The sequence below is a fragment of the Anser cygnoides genome, chromosome 25 (assembly GCF_040182565.1).
Source record: "Anser cygnoides isolate HZ-2024a breed goose chromosome 25, Taihu_goose_T2T_genome, whole genome shotgun sequence".
NCBI lineage: Eukaryota > Metazoa > Chordata > Aves > Anseriformes > Anatidae > Anser > Anser cygnoides.
In genome coordinates, this window is record NC_089897.1 from 4,670,601 (window position 1) to 4,687,529 (window position 16,929).

Genomic DNA, 16,929 nt, shown 5'->3' on the forward strand with positions numbered 1-16,929 from the left:
CTCGGCTTCTCCCTCCGTCCCGCAGGCGCACCGCGGTGCAAGGCAGTGCAAAGCCTTGGCCGCAGCTGGGAGCAGCAGGGGGGAGTTTGGGGATAGGGCGTGCGGGCTGCAGCTGAAAAACCAACGTGGTTGCAGCAGGGCAGGAGCCACCACGTTCGTACTGCCTGCTACGTGGCCTTGGGCGACTCATTAAGGCCAAAATGCTCAAATCTAAGCGATGGGAGATAAGCAGCGAAATAAAACCTCTCTTTGTTAAGGGCTCTGAGGTCAATATCTTCAAAAGTACTCAGGTGTTTAACACGAAGAGGGCCGTGATGGAGGTCCTGTTGCCCCTGGTTAGGCAGACCAGGATCCTTTCAGCCCTCAGATTAAGGAGCTGGCAGCCCGCTTTGCCTTTTTCCAAGGCTGCAGACAGGATGTGGCCATGCCGCAGCCCGTGGCCTGGCTCCAGCGGCAGGAGGCCAGGAGTGAGCTGGGGCTGCCGGCCTGCCTCGAGGAGCCGCCAGGCAGTGTGTGCTGAAAGCAGACCAAAACCAAAGCATTTCAGGCCAGAGCGATGCTTTGCCTGCGTGAAATGACAGCCACGGCAGGGTCTTGGCGTTGGACGCTCGTGGTCTGGTCTGGTTGCAGCCCTGGGGACGCTGGTGGCCACGTGCTGGCTGCACTTTGCCACACCTGGCCCGAGGGTGCCCAGCCAGGACGGCAAGAGGAAGCATTTTGTACATTCCCTATGGTCAGCGTGGGTGGGTTAAATCAAAAGGCTGCAGGTCAGCGTGGGTCACATCTGCCCGTGCTCCGCGGAGCTGCTCGGTCATGCAGGACAGAGACTGGTGGCAAGCCAAAAATGAGGGAATTTGGAAGCAGCGAGCACCTCATCTGGCAGCAAAGACACATCTATGTGTGTGTTTATATGTATAGATATATAAATAATGTATGTACATAGCTGATGCCTGGAGGCTGATGCTGCTCCAGGCAACCATAGCACCGAAGCTCCTTAGCAAAGACAACGACCACTGCGTGCAAAGGGCCACATCCAGCCCTCAGCGGGCACATGGAGCTGGGGGCAGGACGCTCCCCAGGGCAGCCAGCTCCTGATGCCCACCCTGGGACCCCCTGCTGGGCCCTGCCTCGGCTCCCACTGAGCTGCCCGCCACATGGACACTGCCTCTGGAGGAGGTGGGAAATCCTCCAGGGGACCCTTGCTCCAGCTCGTGCCCCACGGGAGCAGAGCGGGGAAGGGGCAGAGCAGCTGAGGCGCAGCAGGGAGCACTTTGCTGCCTCGGGAAGGGTGCCCGAGGCTCCAGCTTGCTGCTGACTCAGCTCATCCCTTAGCTCGTGGGGGCCTGGCCGCAGCCCCTCATCCTCCTCCCTGCGTGCCGCCGGCTCGCAGAGGTCCCCAGGGCCGGGCAGAGCCCCGCAGCCCCACACAGCCCCACGCTGACACACAGCGCGTGTGGACGCTCGCTGCAGCTGGGACACGGGTGAAAGCCATTGTGGGGGTGCCCCGGGATGGGTTTGTAAGGAAAGCATCGATATTTGCTGTAAGTAGATGGACAGCGGAGCAGAGGACCTGGGTATGGCACCCGAGCGTGTTTCAAGCAGGGGCTAATCACACATCCCTGGCCGTGGTGGGGAGGGCAGCACCACGCAGGGAAACAAATGCCGCTGTCCCGGCGCTGCTCTGCCAGCCAGGGGGGAGCCCGGCGTGCTCCAGGGGCTGCTGCCAGCGGCACGAGAGGGCAGAGGCAAGGCTCTGCCTGGTGCCATCACTTCAGTTTTCGTATCTGAAGCTCTTGAAAGGTCGCCCATAACTTTGAACCGTGTTTGCTTTTAAAACCAATTGAAACATCTTCAAGTGGCTGAAACTGCTGCGCTGCCGGTGCCTGCTCTCAACCCCAGCTCCGGGCTAACGGGGCTTCTCTTTTGGAACAGGAAAAGTTAATTGTTTTTCATGAACTTTGCAGGGTTTTCAGCTACATTCCTGCACCCTTATTCTAACTCCCACGTGTTCAGTAGGAGAACTGAGCTCCCCGCAGCGGCTGGGCCAGCGCCGTGGGCACCACTGCTTGCCCCTGGGCACCTCGGGGCCCTGCCGGGGCAGCCGCTCGCTGCCGGCCACGGCGCAGGGACAGGGACAGGGACAGGGACAGGCTCCGGCCGGATCCCTGTGCCCGGGACCAGCCCCAGCCCAGCCAGACCGGTAAGCGCGGGGTGGCGCGGAGCTCTCTGCGTGCTCAGAGCACATCGGTGGGAGAGCTGCTGGGGGCATGAAAACTCAGCGGCGCTGCAGCAAAAACTCAGCAAAAACTACAGCTGCGAGTCAGGGACTGGGGGTGGGCGTCAGGACACTGCACAGAGCCCAGCATCAGGGCCAGAAAGTCTCAGACACCACGTCAACGTGGGGCTGCACCAGAGGGAGGGTGAGACCTCGGTTCGGTTTGGTTTCTGCACTGCCTCCATGGGCAAGGCGCTCCGGTGGGGTGAGCTGGTACCGCTGACCGCACAGAAACTCACTGAGTCACACAAGGCAAATATTTTTCCCTTTGATTTTCACCCTGAGAAAAAAAAAAAAAAAATCTAGAGCTGACCTTGTTAATCCTACGCGTTACCAACCTCCCCCCGCTCCTTTTTGACGTTTCGGCTAGGGGATAGTGTTACCAGCTTAGCACCTCTGGCAGCTCCTGCCAGCATCCTGCCTGGCGCGGTGCCACCCCGTGCAGTCTCCGGGTCTTCCTGGAGAGAAGGAGCCTTCCTGGGCACCCCGACCCTCCTGGGGCACCCCGACCATCCCAGGGCACCCTGACCATCCCAGGGCACCCCGACCATCCCAAGGCACCCTGACCATCCCAGGGCACCCGGACTATCCCAGGGCACCCTGACCATCCCGGGGCACCCGGACCCACGTGGGGCAGTGCCTGCACAGGATCAGGGTGTCCGCGGGCAGCTCCGTTGTGGTGCTGCACATCTGCAAGGTGCCTGCGCCGCCCCCGGCGCTGGGAGGCAGCCGCTTGCCCCGACCACCCGGCAGACAGCTTGGGAATGACCCCGCGGGCAGGTCCGGGTGGCTCTGGCTGGCTCGGGGAGGACGGTGATCTGCATCTCGGGGAATTGTTTCCTGCAGCTACGGACCACACACACAAGTGCTTGGAGCCTGCTGTTCTCCATCCCCCTCAGTTCAGCCCATTGTTTCTGAAATGGCCCCGGTCTCCCTGCTTCTCTGCCCCCAAAACCACGCCGAATCATGTCCGGCCATCGCAAGCTTCACCTGCAAGGTGCCCAGCGCCCGCAGCTGGGGCCTGAACGAGGGACCTGGGGTGAGCTGTACCTGCGGTGGGAGGTCTGATCCTGCTCGACTGGGTGCTGTGACACACTCCTGGCCGTGTTCTACCAGGACGGCCCGGTGTGCAGGCTGACCCTGGGCCAAGCCTGGCTCCAACAATGCCCGTGGCAGTCTGGGGCATGCAGCAGCGGCCACTCGCCCCTGGGCAAGTGACTGCATTCGATGTGCTCAGCACCAGGCATCCAGGTCACCTCTCGCTGGGATAAAAAGGATCGAGCTCCCGTCTGACTCTGACATCGTGAGCCACCGGAGAAAGGGTAAAATCAGGTATCGCTATTGATGTGGGTGGTGGTTAACACCCCTGTACAAACAGCCTGGCTGGTGCACAGCCTGGGGCTGGGGGCTGCACTCGTGGGTGGTGCTGGGTGCTGGGGGGGCTCTGAGCACGCTGCAGAGCCCAGCCGAGGGGCAGCAGCACAGCCTGCTGCTGTGGGACGGTGCCTTTGTCCATCTGCCCTGGTGATGTAGGGGAAAAGGAGTGCAGAGCTCAGGGAGGAAATAGTTAATGCCCCTCTCCTCCGATTATTAAGGGACAAATCCTCTCCCCGGCTTGGTGCCCGAATAAACAGGCTGAGAGCATTGCGTAAAGGGTGGGGGGGATGGGAACACCTCTACGTGCCTTTCTGGAGACCAGCACAGCCTCCTTAGGGAGCTGGGAGCCCCCCCTTGCCCCCAGCCACCCCGCGCCCAGCCCTCGCTCAGGTTTCACTTTGCCCAGCTGCCTCCTGCGCGCAGTGGGTGCTGTCACCAGCTGGTGGCACGGCTGGTGCCGGGGGTCCCTGGGTGGGGGACAGCCCCGGCGGGGCTGGGGCAAGGGGAGAGGTGCGGTGGTGCTGGGCACAGCCCTGGGGGAGCTCTGCGGGGTGCCCGGGTCAGGTCTGGAGGATGCTCGAGGCCCTGGCTCCTTCCCCAGAAAGGCACAAAGAAGGGCCCCTGCTGGGGAAGGTGGCACGGGGAAGGTGGCACGGGGTGGCTGCGGCCACCCGGCCAGCCCCTGTCCCAGCCGTGCCTTGGTGCCACCGCTCGAAGGTGCTGGAGCAGGAGCTGGGTGCTGCACGAAGAGGGTGCTGGGTGCAGCTCCCTGCGGGCTCCCTCTGCTGACAGCCGCCCCAGCACGGGCAGCCCCAGGCACTTTCCCACCTTCTACCCGAAATTTGCTCTGGAAAAAAAAAAATCCAGCCACCCAAATTATCCTTCTCGCAGCTCCTGGTGCAGGGCTTTGCAGCCTCAGAGCTCACCGGCCTTGCAAGGAGGAGATGACCCCTGGGGCAGCAGGAGAGCGGGGCAGAGCACCCAGAGCCCTTCCTTGTGCTGCCAGAGCACAGGATCATTTTGCAACGCATATATAGAAATAAAAATGTATTTATTTTTATTTTTTTTTTATAAATAAGGAATTACAAAAAGCCTTACAAAATGCTTTACAGAGGATCCTCACCGGTGAGGCAGGAGGAGGAAGGTATTTAAAGAGGATACATGCATGTGAGCCAGGGAAACTGAGGCACAGAAAGGTAATGGCCACACTGGCTGACCCCGGGAGGGGACCTGGTGCGCTCAGACCCGTGCCATGGCCAACGACCCCACTCCTCCCCCCAAACACACCGTGAGCAGGACGCGGGGGCTGCGCACAGGGAGGACTGTGGTCCCCCTGTGGCTGGGGTGATGCTCTCAATAATGTCCCAGCAGCACCGCTCGGCTGCCAGCACCGTCACCACAAGGGGACCTCCTGCTCGGGTGCCAGGCGGCTGCGGGTGGGGGGGGACGGAGGTCTCCAGGGGCCACCTCGACTCAGCGGCCGCAGACCTGAGAGAGCAGCTCCGGAGACGTGGCCAGCAGCAGGACCTGGGGTGCGCTGGAGGTGGCCGCCCTGTGCCCTGTCCTGGCAAAGCCCCACAGCCGGCTGGTGCGGCCGGGGGGCACGGACCCCCCCCAGGCAGGCTCCGGCCACGGGCACTGCTCCCCACAGCGTGTGGGGCGCTCGGCCACGCGTGCGGGCGCAGGAGAGCTCGGAGCACGGCTCCTCTGCACGGCTCAGCAGCAGCTCGCCTTGGGCTTGTCGTCAGGAGTGAGTTTGATGGAGTCGGTTAAATAACTCTCAAATATCCCTTTATACTGGAAAAAAAAAAAAAAAAAAAAAAAGAGAAGAGGTGAGTGGAGCTAGCTTGGGGTCAGCCTGAGCGCAGGTGGGGTAACACCAAGGGAGCGGGCAGTGTGCAGGTTCGCTCCGCTTGGTGCTGAAGGCCCAGACCCATGGAGAGGCCACCACGCTCAGCCAGCAGCGAGGCCACCCCGCTCGATTGGCGTGGGGACACGAAGGTCCCCGTGGGACGGCCGCTAGAGGACAGTGCTGGCGCACTGTGCGGCACCGCACGCCCTGCTCTGTCGTGACAACCTGCAACCCTTGCTCCTTTTGGAGCTGCTTCACATCTATTTTAGAAAATCACCCCCAATGCATTTCTCTCCCTGGGGCTATCCTAAACCTTATAAATAGATGTTCTGTGTTAGAGGACGGGCTGTGAGGGTCGGTTGGAGCTGTTTGACCAGCTGGGTCCTGCTGCCACCCACATCCCCGCAGGACGCGCATCCCCGGCAGAGCGGCTCGGAGCGGGGCGACGCTCACCGTGGTTAAGGCTTGCTTGGCGAGGGTCTCGAAAGCTTGCGCGACGTTGATGTTGTTCTTGGCGCTGACTTCAAAATAAGGGATGTCTTTTTCCTTGCACCAGGCTGAGGCAATCTCCTTGGATACCTAGGAAGGATGGAGCCACATCAGAGCCATGACGCACATGAGCCGTCAGGGCACTACGGTGTCCCCATCCTCGCGCTGTGCTCTCCTCTCCACCTTACCTGCCGATCACAGAGGTCTATTTTATTCCCCAGCACGACCATGGGGAAGTCGTGATCCCTCGGGATCACCTTCTCCAGGAAGTCATCTCTCCAGTTGTCCAGGGACTCAAAGGACTCCCTGTCCGTCACGTCAAAGGCCAGGATGCAGCCATCAGAGCCTTTGTAGAAGGTCGACACCATGGACCGGAATCGCTCCTGTCCCCCCGTGTCCCAGATCTGGGGCAGAGAAGGGCATGGGTACACCAGCAGGCATCGGGGGACACCGGGAGGTGCTGGCACACAGGACTATCAGGGCACCTCACCTGCATTTTCAGGGGGGTGTTGTCCACCGCGATCACCTTGGTCAGGATGCTGGCGCCCAGCGTGGTGCGGTAGTCCTCGTAGAACGTCTTGTGCACGTACTGGTGCAGCAGGGAGGTTTTGCCCACGCTGGGGGGACGGAAGGGACACGGGTGAGGGTTTTGCATGGTGAAGCCGGGCTCGAGGAGTTGGTGGCTACCAGCACGGGGGCTGCGCGCCCAGGGGATCCCGGGCTGGGGCATGCACGGGGCTTCCTCCCAGCACCTTCCACACAGGGATGGGACCTCGGGCACTGCCAGCTGCAGGGCGAGTATGGGGGGGGTCTAGGTATGGTGAGCCCCCTCTGCTCGCCTCCATCCCAGCCCAAGGTTTTCACCTCCCTGCAGCCCGAGGGCTGAGGGTTAGGGTTTGTGTCCTGCAGGTCCCGCTGGCCACTGGGCAGCGTGGGGCTGGGCACGTGGTGTTCAGGAGGATTTTGCATCGTTTAAAAGCACAGAGGGACTCAGCAGCCCCGGAGCCAGCTCCTTACCCCAGAGCTCCTATGATAATTATCTTCAGATCCACCTTCTTGCTGGCATCCATGGACGGGCCCTGCGGGACGAGAGGGGTCACCGTGGAGCAGCAACGAGGGGCTGTGGGGGTGGGAGCCTGGCGAACCCCAGCGAGGGGTGGGAGCAGCCGCTGGTCCCTGCAGCCTCCCTGCACCCCCCAGCACCTCCCTTTGCGACCCAAACCATGTCAGGGTGCTGTGCTCATGGCCCCTGGTGGTGCTGGGCACAGGACCCCCCCGCCCTGTGCCAGCCTGGCCCACGTCACTGCCCGGGGACCGGCTCCCCGGGAGCTGTAGCACGCCCGGACACGCTGCAGCAGGGCACGAGCTCATTTCCATGAGAAGCTGCTGTGGGAAACTTCCCCGGCTCCTCTGCCTCCCTCTGAAGTGCAGCCCCTCCCCAGAAACCTGACAAACGGGGGGGGGGATGTGGTCCTGGGGAGAATTATGAAGGGAAACTGTGGCCATAAATCCTTGCATGGGTGCCCTAAGCATTTCAGGAGCACCGCAAGAGACCCCCCCCCCGCCTGCCCCGGGGGGTCCGGCTGCTCAGGAGCCTGGGGGGGGGGATGTGGGTCCACAGCGAGGGGCCTGGCTAACAAACGCTGCCCAAGGCAAAGCCCACGCCAGGGGTTTGTGCCCTTTGCTGCTTCCTCAGCATCCACAGGAAGGGCCTGAACCGGGCGCTGGGGCTTTGCTTTTGATTTCTGCACGTTTCCACCCGAGCGGGGAGCACGGCTCCGCGCGCACCGGCTCCTGCGCCCCCGCAGCCCCCCAGCACCCCCTCCCCGGGGGGGCCAAAGCCCCCCGCAGCCCCCCGCAGCCCCATTTGCACAGCGGCACCAGGCCCCGCGCTGCCGGGAAGCAGCTGGCACCACTCACCCACCGGCAGCCAAATCCCTGCATTTTTCCCCGATGCGCTGTCGGGCTCCGCGCTGCTCCCCACGCACGGGGTGCGGACGGCACGTTGCCCCCCGGGGGGGGCACATCGCCCAGCCGGACCCCCCCAGCTCTCCCACCCACCCTCTGGCACCCCATCCTCGTTCCTCGCTGATCCCCGGCACGCACAACCCTCCCGTCTTTTTGCCAGCCTTCCCAGGGGCTGGGCTCTCCCATCCTGGCTCTTGGCCCAACGCATGGCTCCCAGGGGGCCGCGGGGCCGTGCACCCACCTGCCGGGGCATCGCCCGCTCGGGTGGCCAAGGCGCTGGGCTCCGCTCGCCGCCGCCCAGGCTGGGAAAAGGCGAAAGGAGAGGATCCAGGAAGCAGAGGCAGCCCCGGAGCTGGTTCCTCCTGCCTGCTGGAAGGCGGCTACGGGCCCCCGCGCCGTGACATCAGCACCGAGGGGCTGGGAGCCGCCCGGGAGCTGCGGGGCGGGCGCGGTGTTGGCTGCTGGAGCCAGCTCTTGGCCCCTCCGCTGGGTGAGCAGCTCCCTGCAGCATCGCTCCCCGCACGGGAGCTAGCCTGGACTTTGCTCGGACGCCGCCGATAGCACGGGCTGGGCCATGCGGAGGGGTTGGGGTTGGTGGGGGTGGGAGAGGGGCAGGGGTCTGTGCCGGTCTGGCCCCCCTTTAGGGGGGTCTGTGGGGCTGCGTCTCGTTTCGCAGGGAGGCAGAGAGGGGCAGGGTTTGGAGCAGGAGGGGTCGCAGCGCTGCTCACTGTGCTGTGTCCCTGCAGCCCGCTGGGCACTTGGGGGCTCTCAGCCAGCACCCACGGGTGCTGCTGCCACCCCACGCACACCCCAGAAGAAGGGGACAGCAGCAGGGACCCAAACTGGTGTCAGCCCCTGGACCAGGACGTGTGTGCAAGTCACAAGCAAGATTTTGGGGCTCTCCTTGCTCAGCCAGACAGAGCTGCCGCCGAGGGAGCATCCAAGCATCTCTGCGAGCACTGAGACACCTCCCCACGAGCATCATGCTGGTGGCTGCGACTCCTCAGCATGAGACGTGTCCTACAGGGACATCACGAGAAACCCCACTGTGCCGCGGCTGCAGAGCCCTGCTTGGCTGCCGGGAGGGATGCAGGCGTGCAAGGGCAGGTCCCGAGCATTTGCCAAGTGTGCAACAGGATTCGGGGCTTCTCCACCCTCCTGCGTGAACCCTCCTGGCTCCCTCACCACGAACAACAGCCACCAGCTCCTGCATTTCTGCCGCCTGACCTCATGTTTTGGCTCTGTTTGCTAGCTGTCTCACGCGGTTAGGGTAAATTCGGGAGGTGTCTCCTGGTCGGGGCTCTGCAGTGATTCATGCTCAGCAGGGCAGGAGCTTCCCACGCGCAGCCTCGCAGGGTCTCCGTCAGGGGACAGCCCCTAACCTGCTGTCCCCTCTAGCTGCAGGTGCTGCAGATGTCCCTTATGGGATCTACGAGAAGATCGCTGTGCTCAGCAGGACAAGTCCTCCTCCTCCTTCCCAGGTATAATTCTGGGACCTGTCTGGCCAGAAACTCTGCTTTTCCCCCATGGGGTAGGCACGGATAGGAGCGAGGAGGAGGTGGGAGAATTACCTGAGCCAGCCTGTGGGCACTTCTCACCGCTGGTGGATAAAAAGGCTGATGTTCCCCTAGAGCAGCTCTCTCCCACCTTCTCCTAATCCCTGTTTTCAGTCTCATTGCGCTGCTTCACCTTTGCCCTTGCAGCAGGGCCCTGCAGCAGCCGTTGCCCCAGGTCCCTCTGTGCTCCCCTCGCCACGTGCCCGCCCAGCCCAGGATGGGGGAGGCTCCCCCTTTGGATGATCCGAGCCCTCCGTGCCGCTGGAGATGGGTTTGTGGTGCATGGCCCCAGCCGATGCCCCCCTCCACTTCTGCTTTCAGGCAGGAGGGGCAAAACCGATTGGGGGGCCCAGCCCAGACTCAGTGGCAGCTCCGGCTTTTGTTTGGTTTCCCATTAAAAAGGGATTTTCCCCAGTTCCTGCTCTGCCACCGCTCCCCAGAGCGCAGTGGGCTCCAGAGCAGAGGCTGTGGCGAACGGCCCGGCAGCTTCCCCGGCTGCTCGGGGGCTCCTGCAGCCACAGCTGCTGCCCTTTCCTGCTTGCTTCACCCACGGTCAGCAATTCTGAGGGAAAAGCGTGGTTTGTGTGCCCTGTGACGAGGAGGAAGGGCTTGCAGCTAGGAAACGATGAGGCACGGGCCGGGGACTGCTGCGTTCAAAGGGCGCATGTGGGCAAGGAGAGGACAGGTCATCTGCTGCTGCCAGCAGAGGCCGGTGAGAGTGAGGGAAGGGGAAGAAAGCAAGAGGCACCCAAGCGACTGAGCTGTTCACTAGGGGCTGCGCAGCCACCCCTGCTCTCCAGGGACAGCCCGCTGCTCCTTACTGGGATGGTCGGTCTTTGCTGGGGCAACATCCCCTGAGCATCAGCCGTGTGTGGGGAGCAGGGCTGGGAAGGACCCGTGTCCACCTCCCTCGTCTGCCCTCCCCGAAACCCACTGAGAAGATGTGCACACAGGGCAAATGGCACCGGGGAGGTCCTCCTGATGGAGCCCTGGCTGTGCCACCTTCCAGCCAGCGTCTGGGGACACCGGGCAGTCCCTCGTCGTGCTGGGGGACACGAAGGCTCCCCCGCTGCCTACAGCTGTGCCGATGGGCAGGTGTCCACTGGTGCTTGGCACACCTCGGTGTGCTAAGAGTTAAGCTGTTGGGACCTGCAGGAGGAGAGGAGACCTTTGTCCAGCTGCCCCTGCACCTTATCTGTGCGGCACCTGGTTAAAGCACAGCTAAAGGTGAAGTCAATACAGGAAACGGTTACAGAAACCGTACGCTGGTCAGTGGCACAATCAATGTTTCTGAGCAAGGCAGATATTTCCTTTAACGGCAAGCGACAAGCCTAAGCCGCAATGTTTACAGCCGGGCCTGAGTTTTGCAGCACTTTCAGAGCCAGCCCCGAGCTCTGCTCCGCTCTGGGAGCGCTGCAGGGGGATCCCGGGCGCCTCGGCCCCTCTCTGAGCTCAGCCTCCACCTCTGCGAGGAAAATGGAGTGAAGGCGTGGATAAAAATAACCCCTCGCCTCGCTTCCCTTTCTCGTTGCCTTCCATGCGTGCCTCGGGATGCATCATGCATGAGCCATCGCGGCTCACGCATCCACCACGTCTCTTGCACCATCAGCAAGTCACATGCGCCGCGGTGACTCCCGGCGGGGGGAGCAGCCCCCTGCAGCCCCCCGCAGCCCCCCGCAGCCCCCCACAGCCCCTTGCAGCCCCCTACAGCCCCCCCCCAGCCCCCTAGCCCCCTGCAGCCCCCAGCCCCACAGCCCATGCTGCCAGCTGCGGAGACCTGGCATTTTTTCTGCCTGCTCTCGCTTCTGCGCTCACGAACCACGTGCCTTTGCGAGCACCCCGGGGAACTGAAGGAAAATTCAGTGGAAATCACCTGTTGTTCAGGGCGTTCTGCGGCACAGAAAGAGCCCCAGGGTCTCTTCAGTCTCATAATTATCTCCTTGTTCGTTGGCACGGGCTCAGCCTGCTGAAGCCAGGCATTTTCGCCGCGAACTCTCTGCACCCACCCGGCTGCCCCCCCAGCCCCTGCCCTGCCCGCAGCCGTGTGCTGTGCAGAGCCACCTCGGGGGGCTTTCTGCTCCGCCTGGGCAAATTTCCCGCTTCTGCCCCTGCAGAAATCCCAGCCACAGACCACGAAGGCCAACCTTCCAGATCAAACGCTTGTGGAGGGACAGCAGCACCTCCTGCACCACCAAGGATCCCTCCAGAGCCAGCATTGCTGTGGGTGCCCCGAGGCTGCAGCGCTCCGGGGAGGAGGGAAGGGGCTGGGGGGGTTCGGCACCCCTGTGCACGGGGCTGGCACCAGCACCCCCGGCTGGTGCCTGCAGGGTCGCTGCTGCACGACTTGCACCACGAGAACGGGGTTTGTTTCATTTAAGCATTTATTGACCCGTGTTTCAAAAAGGAGAATCCGCAAGCAGATTTCGCAGAGCTGCTCAGGACATCTTCATACTCGTTATGAAACCGCTCCCTGGCACGGACCGTACTTTTGAGTGCTCTGCAGCCGAGGTCCCGGGGTGTCTCCATCCCCCCGAGGGACCCTGGTGCGTGCTCCCTGCCTGGCCCGAGGCCGTGGCTGTGGCTGCAGCCCGGTGGCTCCGCGTTGCTCCCGTCCCGCGGGGTGCGCGGCCCTAAGGGGCGGCGGGCGCCAAGCCCACCCTGTTATTCCCACGGTCGAAGACGGAGTAAAACTGTCGGATGAAAACATCACCCAAAACCCAGAGGGGGCCAGCGGGAGGGGCGACATCCATGCCCTGGAAGCCGCTGGTGCAGAAGGCCATGCCGTCGCTGTACTCCTGCGGGGAGGAGAAGCTGCAGAGCTGAGGCCGGCCCCGAGCCCACCCGATTTGGGGCAGAAACGGGGATTTCTGATCCCGGCACCTGGCGGGTGGGAGCTGGGGGTGGGCCTGGGGACGTACCATGAGGGTGTAGGCCTGTGGGGTGAGCGTGTAGGGAAGCCCGTTGATGGTGAAGGTCACGTCGGGCATCACGTTCAGGTTGCTGCACTCCACGGCGTACTGCCAAGCAGCGGGGGCAGCTCTGACCCCACGGCAGGGACAGACACTGCCCTCGAGCCCCACGACAGCGAGCTGCTGGCACTGGAAGCCAGCACCATCACATGTCCCCTCCCCAGCAGCTGGCACCCTGATGTTATCGCGGGGAACGCATTGCTCTTGGCAGCAGCAGCGAGCGCTGGAAGCTCTGCGGGGACTGCAGGCATCTCCCCGGGGCTGCCCCAGCCCCGCAGCCCGCACGCCTGCACGAGCAGTGCCACCTCCCAGGTGTCCCTTGAACTATTTCACCCATCGATGCTCCTCAGCGGGGGTCTCTCGCAGAGGGACAGCCATGCCCTGGGCATTGCCCCCTGCCCAACCCACCCTCGCCCTCACCTCCCCATCCATAGGCGTGGCACCGATATATTTCTGCAGTTTCTTTATGTCCTTGGTAGGGCCTGTGAGGAGCGATGTCCCGGTGTCCACGATGGCCTGGCAGCCGTCCTTGCAGAAAGCCATGGTGCCACCCACCTGCACGCTGCAGGAGAAGGCAGGAGAGGCGAGGAGCTCCGTGCAGGGCCCGTCTCCTGCCCCGCCAGCCTTTCCAAGCCCTCCTGGCCCCCAGCCCCACTCACTTGTCCAGATGGATCTGCCAGTAGCCCTGCTGCGTGACCGGCACCCAGTTCAGGGTCCCCGTGAAGCGAGAGGGATCAAAGCCCCCAAAGAGCAGCTCTCCGCCCAGGGGGGAGTCCGGGTTCCTGGGGGCAGGAGGGGATGTGAGAGACTTCTTCTCTTTTACTTTGCACGTTGCATTTCATACGAATGGATTTATACCTGCTTGCTTCCCACAAATGCTCAGGGGCATTAGCTTCACTCCTGTAAGGTCTGAGCTCTGCAGCATGCTTAAAAAACCCTCCTTACTATCTCATTGCAGCCTCCTTAGCAGCCCCTCCTGCTCCCTAAAAGTGGTGCCCGAGCCACAGCCATGCCCCGCAGCAACGCCATGCCCTTACGAGCTCATGTAGACCGAGAATATGGGCAGCTCCACCAGGTTTTGGGCCATCATGTTGTCGAAGACGGGGGTGACCCCGTCCACGGCCAGGGACGGGTAGGCCAGCCCCAGGATCCCGTCGAACTCGGCATCCAGGAAGGTTTTGCCCGGCTCGCTGACGCTCTCTGCGAACTGCTGGTTCGTCACGGTCAGGCCCTCCACCTGCGGGAAGGACGAGGCTCGCTGCCGGCTCCCCGGCCCCAGGGGAGTCCCGGGCAAATTACCCAGAGCGGGAGAAACCGAGCGTGACTCACGGTAACTTGGTCAGACCCGATGACCCCCGTCAAACTGCCGGTCCCGTACTGGATGGAGAAGGGGACGCCCACGGGCTGGTACGTGCTGGAGTGCGACGGCTGGAACCTGGCGTGCTCGGCTGGGAGAGGACGGGGCCGTGAGCAGCAACGCCCTGCCACGGCCCCGGGGCAAACCCCAACGCCTGCTCCATGGGGGCTGCTGCAGGAAGGAGCGGCTCACGAGGAAAGCGGATGTGCTGGGGTTGTTTTGGGGAGGGACAACAGCAACCTGCCCAAATGGTGGGAGGTTTGCTACGGATTAGCTCGTGTGGTGTTGTTATGAGACCCAGTGATCACCACTCCTGTTCCCATCCCACAGACAGCAGCGATTCTCCCAGCCCATCACCGTGGGCACTGCAGTTCCTGGCTTTTTTCCCCGACCCCCGTTGGGCTGTGCTGGGAGCAGGGCACAGAGAAGGGACGGCTCCAAGATGTGCCCCACGCCGTGCGCCCCAGCTGGGCTCAGCTCCCCGCTGGCAGCCCGAACAAGCGTGGTGCTTGTCACCCTCCCGACCCCCGGGCAGCCAGCCCAGAGCCGTGCCGTGGCCTCTGTGCCCGCCTTGTTCCTGCTCCCAGCTCCTTGCTGACCGTCTGCATTATGCGCTATAATCTCGCCTTGTTTGCTTAAAGGCTCTCCCACAAGAATGGCCTAAAGAGCACGGCCGATATCTCCCACGGGCTGATGGTACCGGGTCCTGGTGGTGTGATCGCCGCCTGCGCTGGCGAGCAAACAAACCCACGCTGCTCCTGTCCCGGCTGCCTTTCCCCTCCGGCTGTGCCTCCAAACCCAATGCAAACGCAGCACCTCTTTTATCCGAGAGTGCCCAGGGGGGCTCATCCCAGCTGGGGGCTTCAGGCTGGGCAGGGAGGTGGCCCTGGTGGTGGTCCCTGTGCCCTTGGTGCTGGCCGGACCCCATGGCCTCAGTGAGGCCACCGTGGAGGGGACACCCAGGGTCCCACCGCCGCTGGCTGGTTTGGGGAGCCCCTACTCACTGCAGGCTTTGCTGGTGCAGTAGACGGATGGCACCCAGAGGTTGGAGGAGCCCGTGTCGAATACCACCGTGAAGTTCTGGGGGGGGGTCCCGATGGAAATCTGCCCGAAGTACTCCATCTAGCAAAGGTAGAGAAGAGGCTGCCAGGGGCTGCTGGTGCTGCAAGAGCTCCTGGCAGAGGGGGGCTGTGCCAGGATGCGTGCACAGCACAGACTGGGTTCGGTGCGTGGGATGGCCGGCACTGGGGCAGCGTTTATCTGCCACAGCTGCATCATGCCAGGTGAAATAAAGGAGCCAAGTATTACAGGAACTACAAGGCAAGCCGAGAACAAAGGCAGGACAGCGGGTGTGGGCGTGAGCCTCTTCCTGCGGGGTCGGGCAGCAGGGCCAGGCCCCAGGGGGACCCCTACCATGGGGATGCAAACAGTGGCCGGAGCTCTGGGGGCAGAAACCTCCTCTGCTGGGGAGTGGGAAGAGTCTGGGGGATCTCTGTGCCTCTGCCCATTGGTCCCATGCGGTGAGGCCTTCTCTGATGTGTGCCCTGTGTGTTAGCCTGGGAAGGAATCTGGTCCCCCCAGCCTTGGGCATGGAACGGGCAGGGAGAGGGCTGGCAGCGCTGCGATGAACGCACTCCCTTGCCTTGCTCAGCATCATGGCTGCAGGAGCAAAGGCCCGGCCAGGAGCAGGCAGACACCAGCCCTGGCACGCTGGTGCAGTCTCCAGACTTGCTCTGATAACAGGCGTGGACTTTACGGGAAGAATTTGGGCATTCGGGATGGCTCGTGCAGCACAACATGCTTTGGGTTTTCATGGGGCAGCCCTCGGTGCCACCACCGGCACCGCACTTACATCCAGGTAGTTGATGAGGGGCTCGTTGGCCGCCGTGAAGGCAGAGCAGTCCTCGCTGTACTGGACCATGTCGATCTTGTGGGCTTTCCAGAACTGGGAGAGCTGCCCGCGGTCCCGCAGCGTCTTCCGCAGCGAGCGGTGCCGCGTCAGGGTCACCCTGGGGGAGCGAGGGTCCTCGTCACTGGGGATGCCCCCGGGGCACGGGGCAGGCTGCGGGATGCTGATGCCTTGCAGCCCCCACATCCACCCCGAGCACCCCAGCACCATCAGGACGCAGGTCCTCAGCTGCTTCCCTGCCTCCCCCGTGGCAGAGGGGGAGCGGAGCGTGGTTAATTCACGCTGGTGTTTGCTGCTCTGGCTCCTTGTGCTGCCCCCACCATGCCCACCCCCTGCAGCCCTCCCGTGAGTCACCCCAGGGATGGAGGTGCCCACAAAGAGGGGCCGACGGCAGCAGCACCGCAAAGCCCTGTGTGCCTGCACGGGGGCGGCTCAGCCCTGCCCATGAGCCCTTGCCCTGCTAAGTGATGGTATTGAAGCCCCTCCGTGAGCACCCCAGCGCCCTGGGGTCCCCCCCTTACCTCTTCAAGCCACTGCCCAGGGCGAGGCAGAGCACGGAGAGGAAGAAGAGGTGCTTCATGGCGGCGGCGGCAGCGCTGGCCTCGGCGGGGCTCTGCGGGTGCGGGCTGCGCAGCGGCGTGGCTCTTATACCAACAGGTACACCCTCGCCCCGCGGTATCAGCGATAACACCCCTCTCAATGTCAACACTGGGCTTTTGCTTTAGAAATGAATCACTGGGCACGTTCCGGTCAAGGCAGAGCGAGCGCGCCGGGCGCCAGTTTGTTTTGGAGGGCGAGGGGCTGGCGGCAGCCCGCGGGGCTGCGGGACACCTCGGGTGATGGGGTGGCCAAGGGGGGTGGACGGGATCCCGCCGGGACCCCAAGGGCAGACCAAGGGGTTTTTCCTCCCCATCCCAAATCCCCACCTGGGTGAGGATCGGAGCTGCAGCGGGATCAGTGGTGGTGCAGGACACTGGCCAGAGGGCTGCAGGAAAGGGGTGTGCTGGTGGCACCGGCAGCTGCTGAACTAACCTTAAAAGGCAAAGAACTAATTAGCCTTGATGAACTGCTCAGGAATCTGCGCCTTTGCTCTTCACACAGAGCCGGTGTCATCAAAGCATGGTCCTTGGAAGGAGCTGCTCTGCGTTAGAGACAGTTACATGTTGCCTTACCGCCC

General features: G+C 63.2%; 2 protein-coding genes across 2 annotated transcripts; both read right to left on the reverse strand.

Moving 5' to 3' along the window:
• Window positions 1-4,684: 4,684 nt before the first annotated feature.
• On the reverse strand, window positions 4,685-8,473 carry RAB7B (RAB7B, member RAS oncogene family). Its single transcript, XM_048070821.2, has 6 exons — window positions 8,203-8,473; window positions 7,011-7,072; window positions 6,484-6,610; window positions 6,182-6,397; window positions 5,958-6,083; window positions 4,685-5,449 (listed from the first exon to the last, which is right to left on the reverse strand). Exons 1-6 carry the CDS (start codon window positions 8,212-8,214, stop codon window positions 5,369-5,371), a joined length of 624 nt encoding a protein of 207 aa, XP_047926778.2. The 5' UTR covers window positions 8,215-8,473; the 3' UTR covers window positions 4,685-5,368.
• Window positions 8,474-12,005: 3,532 nt separating this feature from the next.
• On the reverse strand, window positions 12,006-16,048 carry CTSE (cathepsin E). The gene is made up of 8 exons (XM_048071132.2): window positions 15,696-16,048; window positions 14,848-14,965; window positions 13,816-13,934; window positions 13,524-13,723; window positions 13,146-13,268; window positions 12,907-13,048; window positions 12,436-12,534; window positions 12,006-12,312 (listed from the first exon to the last, which is right to left on the reverse strand). The coding sequence occupies exons 1-8, from the start codon at window positions 15,960-15,962 to the stop codon at window positions 12,148-12,150; spliced, it is 1,233 nt and encodes a 410-aa protein (XP_047927089.2). The 5' UTR covers window positions 15,963-16,048; the 3' UTR covers window positions 12,006-12,147.
• Between the last annotated feature and the right edge of the window lie 881 nt (window positions 16,049-16,929).